The sequence below is a fragment of the Sinohyriopsis cumingii genome, chromosome 14, assembly GCF_028554795.1.
Source record: "Sinohyriopsis cumingii isolate HCF-2022 chromosome 14, ASM2855479v2, whole genome shotgun sequence".
In the NCBI taxonomy this organism is placed as follows: Eukaryota; Metazoa; Mollusca; class Bivalvia; order Unionida; family Unionidae; genus Sinohyriopsis; species Sinohyriopsis cumingii.
This window is the reverse complement of record NC_142974.1, coordinates 71,153,315-71,179,681: the sequence shown is the minus strand read 5'-3', so window position 1 is coordinate 71,179,681 and position 26,367 is coordinate 71,153,315. Positions and strand designations below refer to the sequence as shown.

The 26,367-nt window shown below is 33.6% G+C and overlaps 1 protein-coding gene across 3 annotated transcripts; it reads left to right on the top strand.

Moving 5' to 3' along the window:
* The first annotated feature begins 144 nt into the window (after window positions 1-144).
* Window positions 145-25,578, top strand: LOC149784105 (P2X purinoceptor 7-like). Of its 3 annotated transcripts, none has more exons than XR_016413745.1 (4): window positions 145-1,550; window positions 5,495-5,515; window positions 9,577-17,284; window positions 21,918-25,578. XR_016413745.1 is itself a non-coding variant. In XM_089932192.1 (2 exons), the coding sequence occupies exons 1-2, from the start codon at window positions 17,279-17,281 to the stop codon at window positions 22,173-22,175; spliced, it is 264 nt and encodes an 87-aa protein (XP_089788318.1). In that variant the 5' UTR covers window positions 12,081-17,278; the 3' UTR covers window positions 22,176-25,578. The 3 variants fall into 3 exon arrangements, 1 of the variants encoding a protein (XP_089788318.1); XR_016413744.1 differs by having other exon boundaries at window positions 145-5,515; window positions 9,577-16,237; window positions 17,130-17,284; XM_089932192.1 differs by lacking the exons at window positions 145-1,550; window positions 5,495-5,515 and having other exon boundaries at window positions 12,081-17,284.
* Window positions 25,579-26,367: the final 789 nt, after the last annotated feature.

Sequence of the window (26,367 nt, the reverse complement as noted above, 5' to 3'; positions counted from 1 at the left end):
AAAGTTATGTTATTGTGTAATTCGTATTGTCTTTAAACATCACATTCATGTAATGCGATTTTGTTATGAGAAATGAAAGATCTTGAATTTTTCGTACAGCACAAGAAACCCGACAGTGCAGCTGAATAATGATACATAACTGATTGTATTCTTTTTGTTTCCTTTCAGTCTTCGGTAAGTGTTTACATTTATGTTGAACATGAATCTTGAAGTTACGTAAGTAAATGTATTAGACCATTTTGCAGTTATAACAACAGGCTAAATATTATTGGGGAAATATTAGTGTGTTGTTAATGGTGAGTTATCCTAGCAGTTTTACCTGTCTGTATATTGTTAGGTATTTCACAGAAATTGTGACATCTTATAATCTGGTATTGTGACCATGTGTGACAATACTAATACCTAAATCTTTACATTTCAAATGGGTACAACATTACTTGATGGCAATCCGTGGAGTACGATATTGTAGTTTGATATACCAAATTATATCACCTTTATAAAGTGTAGCCTGCAGTTTGGCGCTGACTATTAAATAAGGCGGTGATACTTGAATGTTAATATGTTGAACATTTCTTTCCAAAATGAGCTATTTTAGGTCAATCGAGATCAATTATACCTATCATTAAAATAATCAACGTATGCTGCTGATTGCAGAAAATGACTGAAACAGACGTATGCGTTGTATTTGTCTGGGTATATTAAACTTGAATCATGCATTTAGAAACATAACTAATATGACAGTATTTCTGTCAGCAGGCAAAAGCCTTTGCTGTATAGAAAATGCTCAGATAAATGACGCTTAACATTACATTTTCATCAATGCCGAAGTCACATTCACTCAAGAAAAATCCATGCAGAAAGCCATTAAATAAAATAAGGCTGCAGTAATGTGGCTTTTGGGGGTCATGTTTATGATCAGATATTTATAAATGCATACAAAGGTACAAAGAATGGATGGAACAAGGATTTAATATTTGCATTTTACTTGGTTATTTTTTTTCAAATGGTATGACATCATTTGCCATGTCAAACTTTATGCATTGTCTCTGCCCCAATATTACTAAACCCTTAAGGTACCTGCTGTAATGTAGTTTCATACTTAGGATTTCATTCATTCAGTTTTATCCACTTACATTTCTATGGGCATTGCAAAATGTGTTGTTGGATAAAATCTTTTGTTTTTGTCTGCACCCCTCTGGCATAATTATTTTGTAAGCTTGATATCTGGACGTTAGTTTTGCTGTTTTTATTCCTGTTATATCTCTCTCTCACACACACCTGCCCTTTTAAATTCCTTCAGTATAGCATCATTATAACATAGAGGCTAAAAGTGGGTACATAATTACTTTCTTCTTTGGATTCAATTTCAGTTCACTAAAGAATACCAGTTTACGTCTTAACCTCTGTAGCTGGTCACATGGTTGGTTTTTTAACAACACATTCTGCACGATATCTGCTACATCATGCCCATGGAGTCGGATCTAAGTATATTTTCTATGCTGGCCTCGATGATATCGCACCCTTTTGAAAATGATGTTCAAACACCACGGGTAGTACAGTTAGATTAAATTGTCTTTTTCTTAGTTCAGGTTTTTGTCAGTGCTCTAATTTGGCTCTCAGTAGTTCATTGCATAGTTTGCTTATGTATATTAGCATGACTCATCTTCGTTTGGTGTATTTATACGTTTAAATAGCCCGCTTATAATTATCATCACGTTTTTGGTTCTCAGTTGTTGTTTTTGTTATAGGGTTTAATGCCAATTTTCAGCACAAGATAGGCTATAAATGGCGGCCATTATAAATTTTGGAGGAAGAACCCGAGAAAACCCCGAAAAGAACCACCAGCCCACATGAAGCTACTGGCAAGCTCTCTCACATACCCACATTGGCTGAGCTCGAGACTCAAACCCACACAGAGGTGAGATGGCAGTGATCCATAACAGTGAGCTCTTTAGACCACTTGGCCATGACAGGGTTGCAACATACAAAATATGCTGATTGCATGGTAGAAAGGTTTTGCAGTCCATAGTCATTGCTCGAATTGTCGTTGTGTAGGGCATATATCTTAATCCTATTCAATATTTGAAACATACGAAGCACTTCAGCTGCATGTCAGAAATGTAAGAAATGAAGTAAATGAACTTGCATCTTAACTATATGGCTTATATATAATTTGCTTTGCTGAAACTCACATCCATGATACTTTCTTGGTCAAAATAACAGATTGGATCGATGTCTCAAAATTTCGGAGGGTTAGAAAATGGTTATGGGGTGAAAACATACAATATGAAAGAATGCAAGCTCCTAGCTGTCTTGGCTGGGAAATGATTTGTTTGAATTTATGTCTTGCATATGCTAACATTTTTTAAAGACAAAGTCACTTATAAATTAGAATGAATGTAAATATGAAAACAATGTCAGTTGACATTTACAGATGCATAAGTGCAACAACTAGGCTAAAAGACACCGATTTGGATGCGACATATTTGCCAAGATATGCATGGTGTACTTGAAATATCGAGTGCTCATGAGACCTCATCTGCAAGGTGTCTACATATTCATGTTTCCAACGGAAGTGTTTAATAAAACAGCAGTATATGCAAATTTGCCTGCAAGAACCGTCAGCTAGCTAACATTCTGAATATGTGTAAAGTATCAACAATCGCATGCATCATCAGAGTTGGGAATCATCGACTCATGTTCTTTCCACATGAAGGATCATTGAAAGCTCTTGATTCATTTTGTTATAGCGAATAAATCAAAATCGTTCATGGACCTAGTGAAAATCCAAGTCCTTTATTCCATGCCTGCCCTTGAGATCAAGAAGATTGGTGATAACATTTTAATTTTATTTTCTGTAGACCCTGCACGTGATTGTGCCAACTGCAAGAAAATCAATACATATTTCTAAGTGATCCGGGATGTGGTTCAGGCGTCGTCTAAGAAAGTCGTGTTTGCATCCACATTAAAGCTGCCAAAAATGCTGAAATCACCTCAGGAAATGGACATCTTTGATTTTGAGTCCTTGTGTGCTATCAATGTGTCCTTTAGTTTTACTGTCTTGAGTTGATCAAGTTGGATTTGAGTGAACCGCATGGGGATTTCTCCGGTCAAGTTTGTTAATGAAAGTTTTATTGTGATCCTACACTCGTTTCTTATTGCATTATATACTTATCGTTGCATGACATTACTTTTATCTGTACTATTCAAAGATCGGTGCTCACCCCTTCTTCGTGTGCGTTATCGAAGTCTTCAGTTAATTCCTGCTTGAACATGCAGGACGTGTCTACATCATAATATAGTAGTTTAGCAACTGCTTTTAAATCAGTGTGATTGCAGTGAATTCAGGTGCGTTGAAACAAATGTCATGAGAGTATACAGACGATCCACGATTTCATTTTATTGCGGGCCTGCTCTCATGCAATCAATTGTTGTTAAGGCAAACAATCTGCTGTGCTGGCACCGAATGCAGTTTGTCAGCAACTTACTTCAGATGCTAACACCTGCGTTCTTGTAGTTTTTTATTTCACCATCAAATTCCTCCAAGACTTTGCCTGTTGCCTCACTTTTATAAAACCTCTTCTGAAATATCCACTTCGCACAATTTTCACGTGCTCAGATTTAAAACTTTTCTGGTAACTTTTTGTTACATAACCTCACCAATTCCTAAGCAAGCAAATTATACAATGTCCTCTTCTTCCTTGATCTTTTAGCAGCCATGATTGTTAGATGTTTGGCCAGTTGTTGAAGATGCTCCATTTTATTTTTGATACCTTTTTTAGAGTTTCTCTGGCAGTTATTCAGTAGATCCGGATGTAATGGCAATCATACTCGGTTACTCTTCTGTTTCCATGATCGCAATAGAAGTTCCCACATCTTTCTACAACCCTTCCAAGGGTTCATGCTGAATTTGAACCGCATTGTGAATGTTTCTTGGAACACTGTTGCGAGGTCTTACTGCCTCAATATATCTGTAAGCCATCCATAGTGATCTAAGTGCCGCATAGAATTTTCATATGGTGGCAGGCCCTCAGTCTATAAGCCGACCAAGCCAAGGAATCGTAGCCGGGTTAAATGAGCGTTAGGAATGACACTATTGCATGTGTCACGTTCATGTAAAACGCTTTCTTGTGAGACACGCTTGTGTCCAAATCCCTGCGATATTTTTGCCCAATGGAACTTAAAGTTCCAGTGAAGTCAATTGTGAGGAAAACACATGGGTCCAGTAAGAACCGCGCAAACATATTTAGAAACTTATCATATGAGTGGTCAACAGCACACCATGTCCTTTATGTTTATGAGCCCGTATACGTCAACACCACAAAATTTCACCAGCGTGTTATATATTCTGAAAAACATTTGGTACCTGTGTGTATCATTGTGTCGCATAGATCATGCATGCTTTTTTCTTGACGAGCTCTCGAAAGACTTGCTCACTGGAAAGAAAGCTCAATTGTGATATCTCTGACACGCTGAAAAAGTGTCTCGATACACCATTTTGTAAATATTCTGTTTCAAAATATCTCCCTGGATAGAATTACAGTGAGGCTCGGAAATGATTGAACATAAGAATGCACGCTGACCAACCAAAACCAAGGAGGAACCTCTAAATCTCGTTGATGCTACATGTTACATTTAAAATATCAAGTGATCTTTGTGCACGTTAATGTATGACCAATAAGACACATAGGAGGAATATGGAGTGGATCTCTTCAGTGTATTTATCAAAAGTCAGTGTCAAAAGATCTATATTCTGGTGAGGAACTTGTAACGTGTATTTAGAAGCTCCGGGCATCGGACTTAAAATAAGTCTGCTAAATAATAGCACTGAGGTCACATTATGTTGATTCTGCATCTGCTTACCCTGGTGAGTTTCTAACGCATATAAAGCTATACCTTTCCTGTGAGATTATTATACATGCAATTTGACTTTGCTCATAAATATGTCCATATCATATACGATATCAGTAGGCACCAGCTGTATAACAACCACAAATTAGATGATTCACTTCTTGCACATGTAAAGAATGTACCATCTGATGTTTGTGAGAATCTGGTGGGTTTAACTGCAAGCTTTGCATAGCTGAAATTAAGTACAATATAGAATGTATTTAATATGTAATCTAGATCTCTTTGTTGAATATTATGCCCCAAAATCCAATGAAAAAATAATATACTTCCTTGTCTCGATTGAAATGAATGTAATCTGTTTCAGACTTAACCTGATAGTAATTTATATTTCATATATTAATTACATAGAGAGATTACACACATCATATGAGTTTTTTGACAAGAGAATTTCGCACTTGTCAAAACTGTTTATTTTAAAATATTAATTTACCAGACCTGTCCGGGTCTGTTCAGTGTATATCATTTTGGAGAAATAGCCAATATCAACACTTCGACATCGTTGCTTGGTTTACGCTTGTGCCATTAATGTGTGATTTTACATGGGTTGCTAACCTTTTAATGGCTTTTGTTATATTCCTTTCAGGATGCAGAACTCAAAGAATTAGTAAGTACTGATAGATCTGAAAATATTGGCCTACTCCGAGTTAATAGTTATAAAATATGTACTTTATGAGCATGATTGTATGATATATGTTGGTATGAATTCACACTTACTATATATTGTATTTATGTATATTATTTCTGTTTAAAAACAAAATATTAATCTTGTAATCATTCGTGTGTAGTAGGTAAGCCATGTTAGGTTGAGATCCGACGATTTCCTATTACGTATATGTTAACCGAGGAGAAATTTCTAAAATAAATGCAAAATAATTAAGCATGCTATAATACAGTTTTGCCAACACACACACACACACACACACACACACACACACACACACATATATATATAACACATATATATATATAAAATTTAGGTCAAATATTTTGGATGCTGCTGTTTTTGTTGTGAGTATATGATCATTTCTGCAACATTTCTTTTTGTTTAGATAAACATGAAATCATTTATAACTGTGCGTGTTTTCTTGTACGTTGCCAAAATGTAAAATTTATTTTTGAAGATATCAGTTTTGAATATATTAATCTCTTATGATTTACTGTATAAAATCCATTTCCTATGTTCGGATCACCCCTCCAGATTATATCTCCAAACTGATCTTAAACTTTGTATTCACCTGGAATGTGAAATGTTATGAAGTACCAGCTTCAGCGTTATGATTGAGGATTTGATGTAAGTGACATAGACTATTTATTCCCTTATCAAACAATAATCACCAGTATCTAGGCAACTTTTATTGATAATCAGCAACATTTTAGTATTTCATTTGATCAGGCCAGTAAAATATGTGGATTTGTTCACACCTAGTAGTCACTAACATTACTGCATAGAGATTACTACTATGCTTTTCCCTGCTTTTTTAATTTCAAAGATGTAACTTTTATGCTTGGACTGATCCAACATGTGTTTCTAATAATTGCATATAATTTCTAGTATCTGATATATTAACTTTTTTCAGGAGTGTGATTGATCTGCTAAAGGTCTCAGAGACTGATGCAAGCTGTTTTTTTGCAAAATTATTCTCTATATACTTTCTTGATCACACAGGTAGAAATTCTGCTTTGTAGAAGAAATGTTATCTTGTTCTGATAGTCTTTTTCAGGCAAACCACAAATATTGCCTTACTCGTAATTTCGTTACAACCACAAGCCTGGCATCGGCATATTAAATGATGAACCATAATTGTCAACGATTTTTAAGACAAAGTGCCGATAATATATTCGACATAATAGTGCATAATCATATTGATATTTTTTCATTGATACGTTATAAATATTTAGTATTGCTACACAAAAGAATGTAATTAAGATCATAAATAGCACAGTGGATCATGGGTCACCCTGTTTTTCATCCATGTATGAAGCAAAAGCATTGCCATACCGTTTTTGTACCTTATGTATGATGTATGTTGTTACTGTTCATATTGAATATTAATTGCTTACAGATCTTTGACATAATGAAAAGTTTCATAATTTTAACGCACATAAAATCCCTATTAATCTGATTTAAAATCTTTTCCAAACTGATTAGGCAAACTTAACGTTTTGTATCCATTCACCTCTTTCATTACAAGAATATGCAAAGATAATATGCAGTCTATTGTTGATTTGCACCTTGGAACACCAAGCTGATGTGTAGCTTCTGTTCTTTTCATTTTTGTGGGCCATTTTACGAGCCTTTCTTGATTAATCGTGTGTACCGTGTGGTAAGTGTGATAATCCGATTTCTCTGTAGTTATTGGCATTATTCAAAATTCCTGTTGACTGTATTGATATTAAATTTTTATATATATTATTGGAAACGAGCCATAACATGTTTTAGCATACAAACAGATACAGAAGACAAGTATTTCAGTTACTCATAATGAGTAAAAGTTAGTAAAAACGTGTCAAAAGGATGTGTTGTTGATAAGACTTTCAGGTAATACAAATACAGCTAAGGAAAAGAAACAAGTAGAAAATATATGACCTTAGAAATTATTTTAGAAAGTAATAAAATGTTTAGTGGTTACTAAGTAATAATTTTAGTGACTATATAATATTACTTGACATTAATTTCACTAACTGCGTTTTAAGAAACACATAACTAAATCAGTGTTAGCAAATAGATCGAAGTGTATCTATGTGTTCATGTGAATAGTAAGTCCAGGAATAATTACTTGTGTAGATTATATTCAGTCTGTTCTTGATGCAAATTGCAATGTATATCAATAAGCGAGCTAGCTAGCCATGGCCGTTTAGGTCAGTGTGTCTTCATTTGGGCATTGGGCACTTATCTCCGATGTCATTGGGAAGAAACATCTTACGTTGAAATTAAAGTTAGATTCTCAAACGTCAATATCACTGTCATTCAAAGCAAAACTTGCTTCTGCACAATAATGAAAATTGTTTACTATATACATTTACCAAACTTCATATTTGGCTAGCACACTCATATTAAGAATGACCGAACTCTCGATTGTAAGGTTTTAAACCCAAGGATGGTCACTGTGATTTAAAGGAGAAAAATGGTTTCCATACAATAACTTGACTTCTACACCATCTTGCTTATTGAACTGCATACATAGCATGTAGTTGTTCAAACTCCAAAGCTAAGAATTTTTGGATAAAATGGATAATGGACTACATTAGTGTGAATAAAAATATGAAAATAGTTTTCCCCGCACCATAAAATTATTTCTACATCATGTACATGAAGCAAAGATTGTTTAAATTTTTGTCCAGAACGAAGCCTATCGAATTTGAATTTACAGGTCAAAGGCCATATTCACTGCTGCTAAAGGAAGCAAAAATGGTTTCTGCACCATGACCTTAGATTTACGTTACATTTCTGCCAATGCTGCATCGATGGCAAATACATTTTATGAGAGGATACTAACTTCTTTTGGGGTAAAACGGAGAAATGTCAAAGTCACTGCGAATGAATGAAGAATAGTTTCTGTAGATAAAATTTGGCAGCCTACCTTAAGAAGTATTAAACATCGGCTGGGCATGCTGTTCCATTCTCGGTACAAATGATATTTTAGTATAGCGATACATTTCTTTCCCTTTCTATTGCTTTAAATCGCACTATATTACATTGTGGTTGTTTGGGGAAATTTTGTTCTTTTGCTATCATTGTGATGAATATATGAATTTTCTGCATAAGCTTTGAATACATGTCGACAGGTCTTTATCTGGTTTGGTTGCAAGCGAGAAACGAGACTTATCTGTAACTTGATATTTGACTTCAGTTTTACCATGGTATCTGACGGGTTATAGGAGATGGCATGTATAACATAACTGTTCTGGCATTAGAACACCTAAAATGTGAACACAGTGACAACAAATCACTAGGTTTGTTTGCTAATTGCAAAGTTTGGACAATTGTTCAGATTGCAGGAGATTTTGGAGTCGGTGTATATATTTGGCAAAGAAAACAATAAACAGTTTATCGGGATAGAGAAGCAGAACAAAGAGTTATGTTGACACATCATATTTAGCAAGTAGCCTAAGGAATGGCTATCACCGACAATATATTTAACATTAGTTAACTGTAATAGTGTCCTAAGTATATACCATTGCGAGACACCATCCGTGACATGTGGATAACCATTGCGAGACGCCATCCATTGTGAGACGCCATCCGTGACATGTGGATAATCTAATATGCTTATTCCTTAAAATGGTTCCGTGATAACAACTTAACAAGGTGCGATTTAATTATTTTTTTGTCAAAAAAGAAGTCTTGTCGAAGAGGAAATGACTGATAATATCCCAAACTGGACAAATGAAATAGTATTAATGCTTTTTAAATACTGAAGATATCTTAGGTTTAACACATTTCTCAGTGAAAACACACTGCCCCATGTATTGTCGAACACTAATTCAATCTTGGTTGACATATTGGTCAATTCAACATGTTTTTAGTTTTTTATCAGTATTGTCTGCAAATATTTATTTAATGTGTTTTGAGTTTTTATTTCTTTTATGATGATAGACCTGTATGCTTCATCAAAAAATGTCTACATATTATAATCACTAATTGTACCTTTTCTTTAATTTCAGATGGTAAGTACCTATATTTACGACAAGCACTCATCCTGATATAAAGTAAGTAAATATATCTGATCATCACAGGTGGAACATAAAGGTATTCTGCCAACATTGGAACATAAAGGTGTTCTGCCAACATTGGAACATAAAGGTATTCTGCCAACATTGGAATATAAAGGTGAAGTTTGGGTTAGGAGCTAAGTAGAGTCATTACCTTCCAGTAAGCTGATAAGATGAAAAACAATGAAATATATGCACATATTATGTTGTTTTTTAATATTTTCATATTATAATATGCACAAATAAGATTGGGGACAAATTTTCATGTAGGTTGAAATAAAACCTAGAGGTTTTATGATAAAAAAGAAACCCCATGAATAATCCTGCATCAGGATATGTATAATTAGGATGATTATCCACATAGTAGATTTGAATGTTGTAGTAGATTTGGAAACATTCGGCAGTGGAGAAGCTCAAAATTACTTATTTAACCTTCTTTAAACTTTTTGAGGCATCATTGCACTTACATAATAACTTTATTAAAGTTTTCAATTCACATCTTCAGGCATAATTATTAAAACTCGTGTACTAGTAAAATCATACTGTACAAAACCACCATATATATTCAAATATCTCTATTGCTTAAATTACATTATCTATGTAATTACAGGTAATCCAATGTCATTTGACAAATATTTTCACACCTTTTAATGTTGTAGTGCAATAATGTATACAAAATCTAGTATTACAAACTTTTCATTCTCTTTAAACAAATTGGCACAAAAACACAAGATAACAGGCTATGGCATGCAGAGCTGTAGTATTCCCTGCATAATTATGTCGTCAACTTCTGGATTATGGCCCGTTGTTGAACAATGTTCAGTAAATAAGATAACAACCCCTTTCAAGTGAACGATATTTATAGTGCATGCCCAAGAATTACTGAATGTTGCAGCTTAGATAAATTTCTATCGCTCATGGGTATTTTAGCGTTCTACATAATTACGACAAAATTACTGTAATCTAAAATAAAATGAAAAGCTAATGACATTTTTAGATAAGTGTCCATTTGAGATCGAAAACAGTTTGAATGTAGTTTTGACATTGACCTGTACAATGATTCACGTAGCCTAACAATTCATTCACATTATGAAAAACTATGAGAAAACATTGCACGCATTCCAGGGCAGTCAATGGATGATAATCTTGTTCAAGTATGCCTCTTTTAGATTATTTTAATTTTTATAGTAATGTTTAAAAATAATATATATTTTCTATAAACTACAATTTGTCAAGGCAAATTATCCCATTCATAGTAAAATCACCAATCAAAAGATAAAATCGCATGAAAGGAAACCATTTTGCACGGGGAGTATTGTTTAACTTTGCCTTTTTAATAAGAATGATAAGTATGACTCAAAGTTATTATCACAGGAATCACCCCTGATAATAAGAATGTAATAGGACCATTTAACTGATCAGTACGACTCAAAGTTATTATTACTGGAAACACCTCACTTAATAAGAATGTAATTGGACTAAACTGAGCAGTTCGTATTACAGGTTTCACCACTGTTAATATGAATGCAATCTGACCAAACTAAGCAATGTGACTCAGAGTTTGTATTGAATGAATCATCTGTGTTAATAAGAGAACAATCAAGCCACACTGAGTAGTATTATTCAAAGATCGTACTAAACTAATCACCTCTGTTAATAAGAGAACAATCAAGCCACACTGAGTAGTATTATTCAAAGATCGTACTAATCACCTCTGTTAATAAGAGAACAATCAAGCCACACTGAGTAGTATTATTCAAAGATTGTACTAATCACCTCTGTTAATAAGAGAACAATCAAGCCACGCTGAGTAGTATTATTCAAAGATCGTACTAAACTAATCACCTCTGTTAAGAAGAATGCAATCAGACCAAACTCATCAATACAACTCTAACTTTGTGTTACACGAATCATGAAGTATATGATAAATCTAATGTATCTTGTGATCCTTTCATGTATTCATTTAATAATTCATGTACCCATTCTGTTTTACATACATACATAAATGCATACATACATACATGCATGTGTGCACATGCACATACATACACACAAACACCTGCCTGCCTACCTACATACCTACATACATCAAAATCAATTGTTTAAAATATTAACATTTGCTTGTATATGTCATAACAACTCTAACATTCATGGAAACCTCTTTCTATTAGTAAGATCTCTGTTTGAACTGCCTAAATCCATCGTAAAATTTAAGTCTCTTTAGAAATAATGCACAGAAATGGAAAAATGATATGGAATAACCAAAGTGCACTTTATTATAATGCAATTATTTATAAGCAAGAAAATGTTTGAGGCTCAGGTTGTGATATGTCATATATATATATAGAGAGAGAGAGAGATGTTTGTGTGTGTGTCTGCAATAGATAGTGTGTGAAATATGAATGACGGAAGTCAGAATTGATACAATTTACAGTGTTAATATAGTCGGCATATGTAAATGGGAACTTTAATAGTTGTATACAATAATAGCCTTTGCTTATGGCCTGTTAATTCATTGTATTTCTGAACTTCTTCTCTTTCTGTTTCAGTGTTCTTCGTGTCAGGGGTGGCGTACTAAATGCACATTTCGTTCCGGTTATGCTTGTAGATGTGTTGCCAATAAATAAATAGTATGAATGGATTTTGAGCAGCTTTCGCATTTAAAAGAATTACATGAATTGTACAAATCAAGATACTAACTTTTCATTATGATTCAGATCTCCTTATGCATTTAAAATGTAGTACAAATTAAGGTAACCACTAAAACAGGAATAATCTATCTTTTGTTTCATCATAATATAGGACATATCTACTATGCTTTCATAAATTGTTGACGTTCTTTAAATACAAGGTGAAGTGATTATCACAAAAGGAGATGAAGCAATTCCCAGTTCATATTATTGGCTTGGTTTTAATGAAATTGATAATTGATTTAAATTATTGATAATTATATTTATTCAAGTTTGCTTTGTCTGGATTAATAATGATGTGTTTGATTGTCTTGTAAAAGTGTTCCGTGTTGAAGTTGAAAATAAAGGATTACAGTGTTTTAGGATATGAGTGTTCATAATAGCCACATCGAAAAATATCTGTAATTATCCATGGCACCAAGTTTTGAAAATATGCACGATATCAGAATGACGTCGACATTATTGACTAATTTTGAGGGATTAGTTTATTGTCACAAATTCTACATTAGGTCAAGTCAGAAATCCGGTGACATGAGCTGGTTTCTTAGAAAAACTATTAGCATTCACTGTATGCAGTAATGTGTATACCTGATTTTCCTTGCACGGCCGATTGATCTACCTTTTAATACTGTTATATTTGGTTTGACATTTATTAGCTCCAGATGTGTGGTGCTAAAATGTGCTTTCAGTGTCACAGGCTACAGGATCCTTCCTCAAGTTCAGTTTTCCTTACTTAGAAGTATATGAAGATATTGTGACTACTAAATGATTTACTTCCTTTACCAAGGACATGTCTGTCATGTATACATGACACTCAACTATTCTAAATACAATCAATTTACATCGTTAATACTAAACGAGACGAACGTTAAAATCGAGGTTGATGTTATTTAGTACAAAGTATGCGAATGCTGGAACATACTGAAAGACAGGGTGTATCACTAGGTCACTGGGATAATACGAGGCCAAAAGATCAAGCTGGTGTTTTACTCTAGGTTTCAAAATGTATACATTTCTAGTTCCATCATTACTGAAAAAACGTGACAGCAATGAGCTTTGCAATGAAAGATAATCAGCCATTAGTTTTGGCATTCTTTGAAGTCTGCCTCATATTTCAAGTGCTTCTTAGGCTGCAGATAAATAGCATCCTCCTTTTTATTGACAGCACTGAATCTCAGTTTTTTATATAAAAAATGATGAACAATGGCAGTTAGTGTCATTGCCTTGCTTTTTATTTTGTCTACTAGTTATTCTGACAGGTTGAGAGACACAGATTATGCTATCTGCACACCTTGTCCTTGCCTACTTATATTGCCCAGGTAGCACAATTATTTTGGGGATATTTTTGTTTTACTTTGTTTTCTTTTACGTTTATCGTCGTATTTACACTACAATAGTAATGCACATTGTATGCTTCCTGCAGTATATGATTACATAAAAAACAAACAAAAAAATAAATAATAAAAAAGCAAAAAGAAAAGAAGAAAATAAAAGGAATATAAAAACCCAGAAAAACAGAAACAACAACAACAACAAAAGTAAACCAGCTACACAATAATTTAATTATGAGGCTATTTATAGAAACTGATAATATGCTTGCATTGTTATAATGATGCTTATTGATTTATATCATCTATAATTAGGATTTTAAGAATTTAGGTCCATTTTGTTAACTTTTAAATAAGCCAAGATAGTGAATATATCCATACTGTGTTCCATGAGTTTTCTCCCAATGAGATGTTTTGAAGCAATACATGAAATTGAATTCACATTTATGCACAATAAATACATGGAATAAAATGATATATTGCCTCTCTTGCTTGTTTAAAACCTTTGCTTAACATGATCAGTTTCATTGCTAATCTAACTTGTGCATCTTAAACTGCTTTACTTCTGAATCCGAGTTCTGTCTCTTTTCGATTGACTTAGGAAGTTGTCATAGACTGAATATTCCGTTCATTATGAAGGGGTATTAAACATATTAAGAGCAATTAATATTATTATTGTCACATTATTTATTAGTATTGTTACACACCTAATATTTGAACGTATGAGCCAAACGTTTTTTAAAATTTGTATCCTACCTCTCTTTCTTCAAAGCCATAGTTTTCTCAAACTCTTAAGAATTTAGTCTTGAATGGAGTTGTTGCTATCAAAGTGATAGTTATCACATTTAATGTTCTCTAGTTTCAGAAGTGAAAACAGCAGCATGTTATAACATATGACATCCCTGTGGCTGTATATACAGCCAAGTTACTGCCAAATGCCCATGATTGCAGATCCAATTTACATACGACTTATAAAAGTTTTAATTCCATCTAAGAAAAAAGCGATTCAGGAATTGTTCATTTGCAGTTAGAAAAGATCAAGAAACATATATTAAATAACGGTCTTAATAATAATAATATTAATAATGCTTTATTTATAGAGGGTGACTCATTAGTCAAGGACTACTCTCTCTTGAGGCCCTCTAAGGAGAGTATAACAATGCACATTATATGAAGATAGCAATAATTACTGTTTATTTTAACATGTTTAGTATTAAAATACTAAATTCCATTATCTATTAGAAGCACATACATACTCGTGATATCTCTTCTTAGATACTTTAATATTTTCAACAGATTTTACATGTAGTGGAAGCTTGTTCCACATAACTGTACCAGAGTATTGGATGCTCTTTTTAAATTGTTCTGTTCTTGGTTTTGGTGGTAGAAGGTTTCCATGTGATATTGATCTCAACTGGTATTGTGTTGAAAAAGGCCTGAATAAGTCCTGAAGGTACTCTGGTGCAGTTCCATGTAGACATTTATATAAAAGAACTGCCTTGTGAAAATCTATCCTATCATATATTGTGAACCATTTGAGTTCTGTAAATAATGCTTTTGAGGGATGATCAATAGATGCATCCAAATTAATGTGTGCTGCTCATTTCCGAAGTTTATAAATCCTGTCAACCTCATATTTAGCACAGTTTCCCCATACATTTGAACAATAATCCATTGTTAGAAGAATATATGACTTGTAGTATAGATTTAGAGTTTCATTAGGTAAATATTTCTTGATTCTGCTGAGTAGGGCAGTTTTGGAGGACAGTGTTTTACAAAGCTTATCAATATGGTCATTCGTTAATAAATTATTATCTACGGTCACACCTACAAGCTTTTCATGTTTGACATTTTCTAATGGATGATTTTATATTGCAAGAGATAGTTTTGGGTTCCCTGACTTGTGTAGCTTTTGTGATGTCCCCCAAAATCATACATTTTGTTTTACCTTCATTAATTATCGTCCTATTTTGTTGTGCCCATCTTTGGAATCAAAAAAGGTCTGAGTTTGATCTCATTTGGATAACTTCAGTATCAGAACTAGCTCTATACAAGGTTGCATCATCTGCAAACAAATATGTATTTGTGGATTCATTATTTAATGGTAGATCATTGATATAGATAAGGAAGAGGAGAGGGCCTTAATCTGAGCCTTGAAGGACCCCTGAATGAATAGTGCGAGTTTGAGAGCTAATATTGCCAATGCTTACTTGTTGAGACCTTTGGTTTAGGTATGATCTAAACCAGTTTAAAGGCACAATATTGCAGCTGAGGGTGAATTCTCTTGCAAAAATGTTTGGACATTTATGTGTATCAACTGATTAAATACTATTTAAAAGGCATTTCTGGGGTAATATCAAGTACGTAGGGGTTCTCGTTATGAAATACGAGCTCTCTGAAATCTTCGAACGTAGAGTAATGAATCTATCATCTCCATGTTGAAATCCCGCTCGGCAGTGATCGGTAGATCCCGAATGAATAACAGACATAATTCGGGTGACTGAAATTTGCATAATTATAGGCCACATTGTAAACACTGAAGATGATGACATAAAACACAACCACGCTACGAGACCGCCCAAAATGTCAACAACGGTGAGTACGATCTTCTTCTGATCTAGTTCTTTTCTTCTTATCCTTTTCCTTTCTAATTTTAATTTTGAGAGGAAACAATGAAATGTATGTAAAACTACTTTTATAGTTATATTTCAAAGCTTTTGTGGTACGAGAATAATTTAAATCGACGTGCTCTGTACAGTATTTCAAAAACCCACAGGTACTCACTCTATTTCTTGCCCCGTAGAATTCATACTGCCTCACGTCCCCACCACTAAATTTTATAAATGAAAAGCATCAGGGATATTTAAAAATGCTCAAAATTGAGTAATTTCATTAATCAATTTATAAATTCTAACCAGATTGTCACCAGTTGACCCCTAACACCCATCTTTCTGACGTTTCAAACAAAGTGGAAAAGAATTTGTGTGCTTCTCCAAGTTAATACTTTACATATACAAGGTTTTAAATAAGCTTTTCTTTTTTTTTTTTTAAATCTGCGACTAGAATATGGAATCCAGGTTCAAAACTCGGGGCCAGATCATAAAATAGTACACATACGCAAACGTACAGTCACTTGTCAGCTGAAGTTTGACCACAGCTTTATTCTTGCACATGTTTATTGGGTATTGTGCACACTGAGTAAATAGACACATAGACGTTGCTTTGGTGCCCATTCGAGGAAAGTTGGGGCCCTTTTTAAATTTTGGATCCCCACCCCACCCAACACTTGACCTGATCCAGCCCTAAAAAACTTCCATCAAATCACAACCTCTCGTGTATTAATTTCTGATCCAAAGTTAGCACTTTATTCCTATAAGTTTGATAAGTAATCATGAATATATTAGTTCTCAAATTTTCAAAATACATTTACGTATTAAAATTCATTAGATAGACTTAAATCAGCTCACTTTCAAGCTAACAATTCTAGAGCGACCTTTAAGAGGAAGAGGGAGAGGAAGGATGAGGCATGGAGCAAGAAGTTCAAAAGCCACATGGGGGAGAGGAGGAAGACATGCTGTGCAGCCTAAAAACTGAGCTGACCAAGCTCTACACATAGTTCAGACAAGGCAGACAAGAATGAGGGTAATTGTTTATTTATATCTTGCAAAACAAGTATTGATAGATATTGAAAAATGTTTGGTACTAAGTAACTTGGCAAAGGCTCTAATATCTATGTCAGTAGTGTTTTGCACAACTTAGAAAATGCATACTTGTATTAAAGAATTAGTTATTTTACCAAACAATGTATGTGTAAGCTGCTTTACTTTTTGTTGCTACTCAACACCCCACCCCAATATGATTTGATAAAGGAAGACTATGCACAGATACCATAGAAAATACAGAGGCCACCTCATTTATATGGCCACCTTATATAATACCAAAATGGTAAAAGTATTATGGAGACAATCTCATAGAGTACCCCAGTGCATGATGAAATACATATAATTGATATGAAACTAAATACAAAAGGTTTTAACATGGGTCACTTAAATGTACAAGGTATAGTGGAAAAAATAGATTAAGTTAATGTTGTCTTCCAAAGAAAATAATATGCATGTTTTAGGACTCACTGAAACCAAATTAAATGCTAGCCACAATGATAATTTATTTCACTGTCAAGGCTACAATAAACAATTATGCAGGGACAGAGAGACTGGGGTGGGGGTGGGGGGTGTCTTGTATATATTGCAAGATGTAAATGCAGAAAGGTGACCTGACTTGGGGTCACATGAAACAGAGTATTTGGGTGAAAATTTCACAAAATAATGCAGAATCATTCCTAGTTGGTTTCATTTATAGGTCTCCTTCCTCCAGAGCAATTTGGAATGATAACTCTTTGAAACAAATTAGAAAATGTTCATGCACAGGAGAAAGAAACATATATTCAGCAGTGTAAATAAGGACCTACTCAATACTCAGATAAGGAGTAACTGGGTGGAATTTTTTGAATCATTAGGCCTAGTCCAGCTGGTAAATGAGCCCACAAGTGTAACAGAAATATCAAGCACTCTTATTGATCACATTTATACCAACCTACCAAACAATGTGGCTTATGTTAATGTACCAAATGTTGGTCTTAGTGACCACTATCCTACTTTTTTGACAAGAAAGGTTAAATGCAACATAAATAGGAACAAGACACACAAAACTATCACTTACAGATCTTTCCAAAATTGAAGTAAATAACAATTTCAAGATGACCTATATAAAGTCCCATGGAATATTATCCAAAATTTTGATGACATATGTGAAGCTCTAAAAGTGTGGACTGATTTATGAATGTAGTCTCTAAGCATGCACCACTAAAAGTCATTGAGTAAAGTATGAAATCCAACCTAACTTATTTACTACTGAAATTCTAGATACTATGAAGACACGAGACCAATTGAAGGCTATGGGAAACCATGCACAATATCAAGTATGGGGAAATAACATAACAAGTATGATTGAAAACGCTTAAAAAAAACTTTTTATCAATCAATGCTTGAAAGCACAAAAAGCAACACAAACTCCATTTGGAAAGTCTTCAGTGAATTCATTGGGGTAACACACAAAGATCAGACAAATAAAATTCACTCACTTCTGGTAAATGACACAAAAGTCGCTGATGACACTGACATTGCAAATATTTTGAGTGATTTTTTTTTCAATAACGTTATCACTAAGTTAAAAGAACCAGTGATAGAAAACATCTATAATGAACTGAAAAATCCCTAAGGCGGGATGTTTCTCTATCCCATAGGTATAAAAAACTGCTAAAAAATGTCTCAGTAAACTTGATATAAAGAAAGCTACAGGACTTGATCAGATTGGTCCACCACTTATTAAAACTTTTGCCTCAGCTATTTCAGATAGCATAACATTCATAATCAATTTAAATATTGCAACCTCATCTGTCCCCAAAATATGGAAAACTGCAAAAGTAATGCCTATGCACAAATCTGGTACTAAGAATGATGCTGATAACTACCAGCCAATTTCAATACAACCAAAACTTGTCAAAATTGATTGAAAAACATGTCCATGACTCATTCATGTCATATTTAATGAAACAGTTGCTGTTACACCCTATTCAACCAGGCTTTAGACAGAAACATTCATGTGAGACTGACTTGATCTCTCTAACAGATAAATGGCTTCAACCACTTGATCAAAGTTGAATAATAGGATCTCTATTTGTAGATTTCCGGAAAGTTTATGGGTTGGTGTACATGAAAGTCTTTTAAGAAACTGAAAATCAACCAATGTGATGAAAGCACAATTAGATGGTTTACTTCAAACTTAAGTGAGAGAACACAACATGTTTATATAAATAATGTTCTGTCAGAACCTGGAACAATTAGATATGGAGTACCACAAGGTTCAATTTTGGGTCCATTACTATTGATACTATTTATTAATGGGATACCACTTTGTACTAAGGGACTCAATTTCATCTACAGATCTCTATGCAGATGACACAACATTTTCAGACATCCAAAACACAAAGCACAAGCTATACATTTATTTACAGGATGCCCTAAACAAACTGGACAACTGGTGCACATGCAATGGCATAGTGGTAAATACTGGAAGAACTAAAATATTACTTATCTCAACATGGCAAAAAAGAACAAATCTTGGTAGTGATGAACTATGTCTAACATGGAAGGATACAAATTTGCAAATGGTTTGTCATGATAGACTACTTGGTGTTTTGGTAGATAATAACCTATCATGGACTGAACATGTGAGTAAAAAAGTTAATTCAAGTTTATGGCTTTTCAGTAGGATAAGGTACAGAAAACTATTTTATAACAGTTACATACAACCCTATTTAGACTACTGTAACACAGTGTGGAGTAATTCAAATGATAAAATCATAGCAAAGCTGGCACATCTTAAATAAAGTGCATTCAGGCTATATCAATCCAGAAAGTAAGCAAGGAAAATTTTAGCTGGTAAGTTAAAATTATTACCTATTAAAGACTGAATCCGGTTGAGAAAAACCAAAGTAATGTACATGATATCCAATAATAGTACTCTTCAATATTTACAATCACTATTCAAGTATAGGCTACCTGGTAATACTCCACAACTGTGACCCATGTCTACCAAACAGTATAAAATTCACAAACCAAATAAGGAATTATTCAAAAAATGTTTACAGTACTCTGGAACTTTGCTCTGGAATAGTATTCCAGTTGACTTTAGAAATGCCAACTCTATTTCCTTCTTCCAAACCAATATATACAGTGGCTTCAGAGATACACTTAAAATAGATAAATTTCTTTTGTCTGAGGGCCTAAAGGAAGATTAGCTAAAATCATTTCATATATAGGTATTAGTGATCTATGCTAGTGGCATACAAACATTCAATACTATTAAGGTCAACTTTCTCTTTTTTCAATTTAATGAATAAACCAACTTAAGTAATACATTTATTAGTTTTATTTTTTTTAAATACAAAATGGGAACAAAAAGTCTATGCAATCTTACTTTGGAGTTCAGCAATTAGACCTGACTAGATTGCAGTTTTTTAATAAAAATTAGACATGTACAGAATTCATATAGCCATTTAATTCTTTTGAAATAAATACTACACTTTTATTCTTCTGTTTTAAATATGATGCATGCCTTAATGTGTATTTCTAAACACCAAAATATGTTAAGATAATACTATATATGCAATATCATGATAAACATAAGGACTTAATAATCCTAAATTGTTTTATTTATCCAGAATTAAGACTGACATGAAGGCTTGCAAGAAACTTTTTTTCTTCTTCATATCTGATCTAACATTTTTGGGTAAGAATTTTAATTGCTGAGTCTGCTTGGCATTCAATGTTTCCACATTTGAACTGGTGATTACTGCAAATGATTCCTGTATAACAAATTTACTCGATTCAATGGCAATTTTGAAATTTCTTTAATTCTTTCAATAACTTTCATGTATTCCTTAAGCGTGTTATTGCCAAAGCTTAAAATTTTTATGTACAAAATGTATATCACAAAAGGTATGAATAACTTGACAGGTATGTTGGCTACATTACAGAAAACCTCTTTCTGTATACAGGATATGTGTAGCACATGCCAATGAATGTACAACTTGCACTTTGTACCAATAAAATAAAAATACTGCATCAATTTACAAACAGAATTAAAACTTTGATAGTTACTCTTACAATACAACATTGACAATGAATTCCGTTTCCAAGGTGGACTCTCAAAGATTGATAATTGATGTACATACATGATTGTTGTAAATGTTATTTCTTTGCAACCACTGTGAAAGAATTTTAAAACTGTAAGCCGTCCAAAAACAGACATGCATACATATGCAAATCATAAGGACTTTGTTTTAATTTACAATTGATACTTATCGAGTAGATACCTGATTTCAATGTGGGTACCTCAGTATACTAAACATATCTAAGCTGCAATCAGCCATTCCTATTTGATCCCAATGCAAGAGTCTCTGACTTCTAGAAATGCTCCCCAAAAACTTTGAGCTGTCCATCTTAATATAAACTATCAGTTCTAGTTGCGATGGAACTCTCAGTGTTCATGTCAAAATAAAAACCATGTGCAGTTTTGATCCACGTGTATTTGACAGTGGAATTTGCTGATCGAAGATGAATAACATTTGAATAAGCACATGCTCCTATTATTTCTTAAAATATAATTTTTTACATTTTAGAAATAGCATATTACAATTGGAATAATTTTTCAGATTTTTCAAGATCTAATCCTTGATGAGGCTGTACTTGCCTTGTCCAGGATGTATAGACGAAATGTTCTTGTCATCAATGATAAAGTTGACTTGATGAGTGCCAACAGTCATGCTACCTATAGGCAGTTCATACTACGGCAACATGGAAGGTTGGGGTCTGGACAGAGACATGTAATTCCCTCTTGCTGTTTCTGGCAGATACATGACAAATATCCAGATGGACAATACACTGGCTTCATCACCTCTAGGCTTGCATGAACTTAAACACTTTCTTGCATGTATGAGTTTGTATATAAATGAATACAATTGATTTTGTTCATTGTTTTCACATAAATGCACATACTATTGCATCAAACAATAATGCTTTCAGATTTTTTTTTAACACAAGTCTATTTCTGCCTATAAACAATGTGGGCACGATCATAAATAATCAATATAAAAAGTTTTCAGCAACTGCAGATACAATATTATACATTATTTTATTTTCAACTACTGATATTTCAGGATATTATATAAAGTGTAACCTGCCTTAGCTGACACCTCCATATATCAGACACTGTTTCATATTTTACATAACAAAAATCGAGAGATCTCCTTCACCACACCAAAACTAGAGTTGATGGTGGTTCTTGAGGTGCCTAGTTTCTACAAATTCTCCTGGGATCATCTTCCTTTAGTTCTCTTCTCTTCAGCATACCCTGCTTTCCCTCAAGTTGACAGATAAGGGCTTTCTTTATAAGCTCCCTGATGTGGGGATGTTTTCTTTTCCTTGCAAGGGTAGACAGACCATCTGCCGCTTTTTTTTGTTGTTGTAACATCGATGCCTGTTTTAAAGAAAATTTTATTTTCCCAACATGTGACAAGCATCCCCATGCTAACCCATATTAACCTTTTACCCAATATTAGAGCCTCATGATCAGTTCCCAAGAAGGAGTTGTTGAGGGTTTGTTTTTGTTCTTATTTGTTCTATCCACAAAATACTATGTGAGACAGGATGTATTTTTGCCCATTCCTTCAGAAAGCAACATGTTTTCATGAACAGGTATTAGCTAGTAATCATCATGATGACAGCATCTACCCCAAACATCCTGAGGATATTCCATAAACCCCATATATCCTTAATAAAGTGTATCAGTCCCATGGGAAAGTGCTATACATATCACTGGATCTAATTATTAGACTTGCATTACTTAAATAAAAATAAATATCCATTAGAATGATAACAATACTAATTACAAGATCTGTATGCATGAAAATATTAAGATTCCTTACCACAAATATAAATGTGTGCCGATTTTTGCAAAATGACTTGTATCTAATACAAAGTTTTCATGACTTGTACCTGTGAATAATACTCCATTCGTCTGATCTCCAGGCAGGGATCATAATGCACAATCAATATATAAAATTATTTCTACTGTCCTGTAGTGAAACAAGCTTACACTATCTCCCCTTCTTTATTTCTCATTACACCTCAGCCACTATGTATATTGTGATCCAAAGCAGCTAGCTCATTCCTAATCCTGTACACAGGAGGGATGTATGAAAATCTCTTGGCGCTGTACATCATAATCTGCTGATGAAAAACTTCAAGCTGAGCAGTGCTTCTGCAATTATCAAAAACATGTATCTTGTAACATGTGTTATTTGTAATCTGATAACAGATTAATACAGTTATTAAATAATCATTACTGTTGGTAATTTTTGCATACATAAAATCTTTACTGAAGTGTTTATTGATAGAGTGTCATGGAATTATTTATACCTGATGTGCATGCATTATACCTGAAATTACCAAAGACTTGAGAAGGAGAGTCACCATACATGTATCATGTGCACACATCTTATGAATTCTAACTTATTCAGATCTTCAAATGGTAAATATTTACAGTAATTTATTATTTAGTTGAGAATGAAAATATTTAAAGTGGTCTTCACATTTTTCTTTTAAATATCATGCAATTGTTGCAATCCTGAAATGGCATACCTGAAATTTAAGTAATACTCCACTGTTTAGGAACCTTTGGTCCAACAGCACCTGTGCCAAGGTTTTCAGCACTTTGGCTTTCTTCTTGGGATCATCTTCATCAAGCCAGGGCTTTGTCAGCTCTTCATTCTCCAGGTAAGGTTCATGAAGACATTTATTAATGCCTTGGCCATGTGAGAGGATCTACTCATGTGTATTGGTGATGTGATTTAGGACACTCCTCAAGATACATTGAAAGAATACCACAGTCAATACCTTTAGCACCTAAAGCTGGTCTCTTTTGTCATGGTGACTCCATATTGATAAGACAACTTGATTTATATCATAAAGTGAAAGCTACATTGTAGAACTGGCTAATAGTTAGCATAGCATGATTCAAATTTTCCTCAGATCATAGTTCCTTCAATATTCCACATTACTATGACATTTCAAATAAATTACTTTTAAAAAACTACATACCTAGAAGATTTGGTGATGAATATATATGGATAAAAATACATTAAAAGAAATCAGAAGATAAGGATTATGCACTGTAATTTTGATTTCATACAAAAGTATACAATAGCAAATGTTTACATATATGTTTCAAATAAAAGGACTGAAAACTCACAAAAATTGTCCACAGCTTCTAGCAGTCTTGCATGAAAACCAAAACTGGTTCATGTCTTGGGACCATTGTAATAAAGCCATATTATCCATTTGTTTGGCAACCTTGAAAAGTAGGTAGATAAAATAAAGTTAAAAATGCATGAAGAGCAATCATCAAAACAGTAACAGCTTTTCAATTCCAAAAGTTTTATAAGAGTAAAGAGTGAAAACCAACAAGTCATTTAATTCCCAAGAATAAAAAATGAAATTTAAAAAGAACTTACAGTATTGTAAATTAAATCCCAAATAAATTATATCACCAGTCCTAATGAATAAAGTTCTAATGAACTGCCAGTGGTTTCCAAAAACAAACTTCAACTGTTATCTCAGTATTTTGTTTTTAAATTAAATATGTCTTATGTGCATTCATCATGAGCTAAGTGGATAGATGGGAAGAGGGTGTTAGCAAGAACTGCATGTGGGACATAGATACATGTATAAATGGGAAACAGCATAAAGAAAGCATATGAGGCATATAGACACAATTTTAATATACAATCACTGGTCCTCTAAGTATTGAGTGGGGGGAAAAAAACAGCACAGTATACTGGAACTTTTTTGCATAACCAAAACAATGACATTTCAAATTATGTCTTTTTCTATGCATCAAGTGACACAGTTGAAATACCCAACCCCACTTCTGAGAAAGCGAAATTCAAGGTTTTTTTTTGAACTCAAACAAAGAAAAGCATGAAGTGGGAACTCAACCTGCTGGCAGTTATAATAATGTCCTTTATCAGCATTGCATTTGTTACATCATTGTTTTCAGAAGAATGACAATTGTAAGACAGCCCCCACCCACACACAAAAACAATCTGCAAGAAATTTGTCATTTTTACCTTCCTGATTCAATAGCAAATACTTCAGATACTGAAGGTGTTTTCATTCTCTCAGTATGTTGCAACAGCACTTGGCCAGGTGTTGATGTGAAGCATGAAAATGTACTGGCCATCGGTTCTGTATGCTTGGGTTCATCTTTTGCTATATTCTTTGTAACTTAAAATATGAAGTAAATATTCATTTGTATTATAAGTTATGCTTTAAATATGTTTCTTTGTGCACTGTGTTAAACACTTAAAACTGAAATACTTCATTTTTGCAAGAATACATAATAATAGATTTAAAAAAATTCACATCAATAAAACTAACTTGACTGCAGCTCAGAACTTTAACTGATAACAATCTGCAAGCCATATATTCTGGTAGCACTACAACATCCTTTCCTATCATGACTAGAGATCCTTTTATAATTGTAGTCAATAGAGTGCTTTATAATAGATTTACTAGTAGTTGAAAGATGTACAATAAAATCTTATTATTTGTTCCATCACGTTTACATGATAAGGTTATTAAACTTGTATGCAAGTAATGTGCATGTCACATTAACCTAAGGGGTATGTGTGTGTGGGGGGGGGATGGATATGATATAAATAATGATAACGCTTGTAAATGTATCTAAGTTCCCTCGCCGAATTTAAAAAAAAAAAAAAAAAACTGTCTCACGAAGATAACTGACAGGTGTACAAAATGACCTTTATGAGCACGCTGTTATAAAAAATAAATAATATATTCCACCCCAACATACAATACACACAATGCAGTCACCGAGTGAAATACTGATCAGCCGATCATATCTATTTTGGGCATATCAGAAAGCAAGTCCTTGTGAAAACATTGTATTAATAAAACCGTGTGCTTTCAAACATACAGTAGGAACAAGATATTGAAAAATGGAGAACACATATATAGACATCAAAGTCACTTGATTCTGGGGAAACTAGTGTAACACAGACATTGGCTTACCTGTCCAACAAC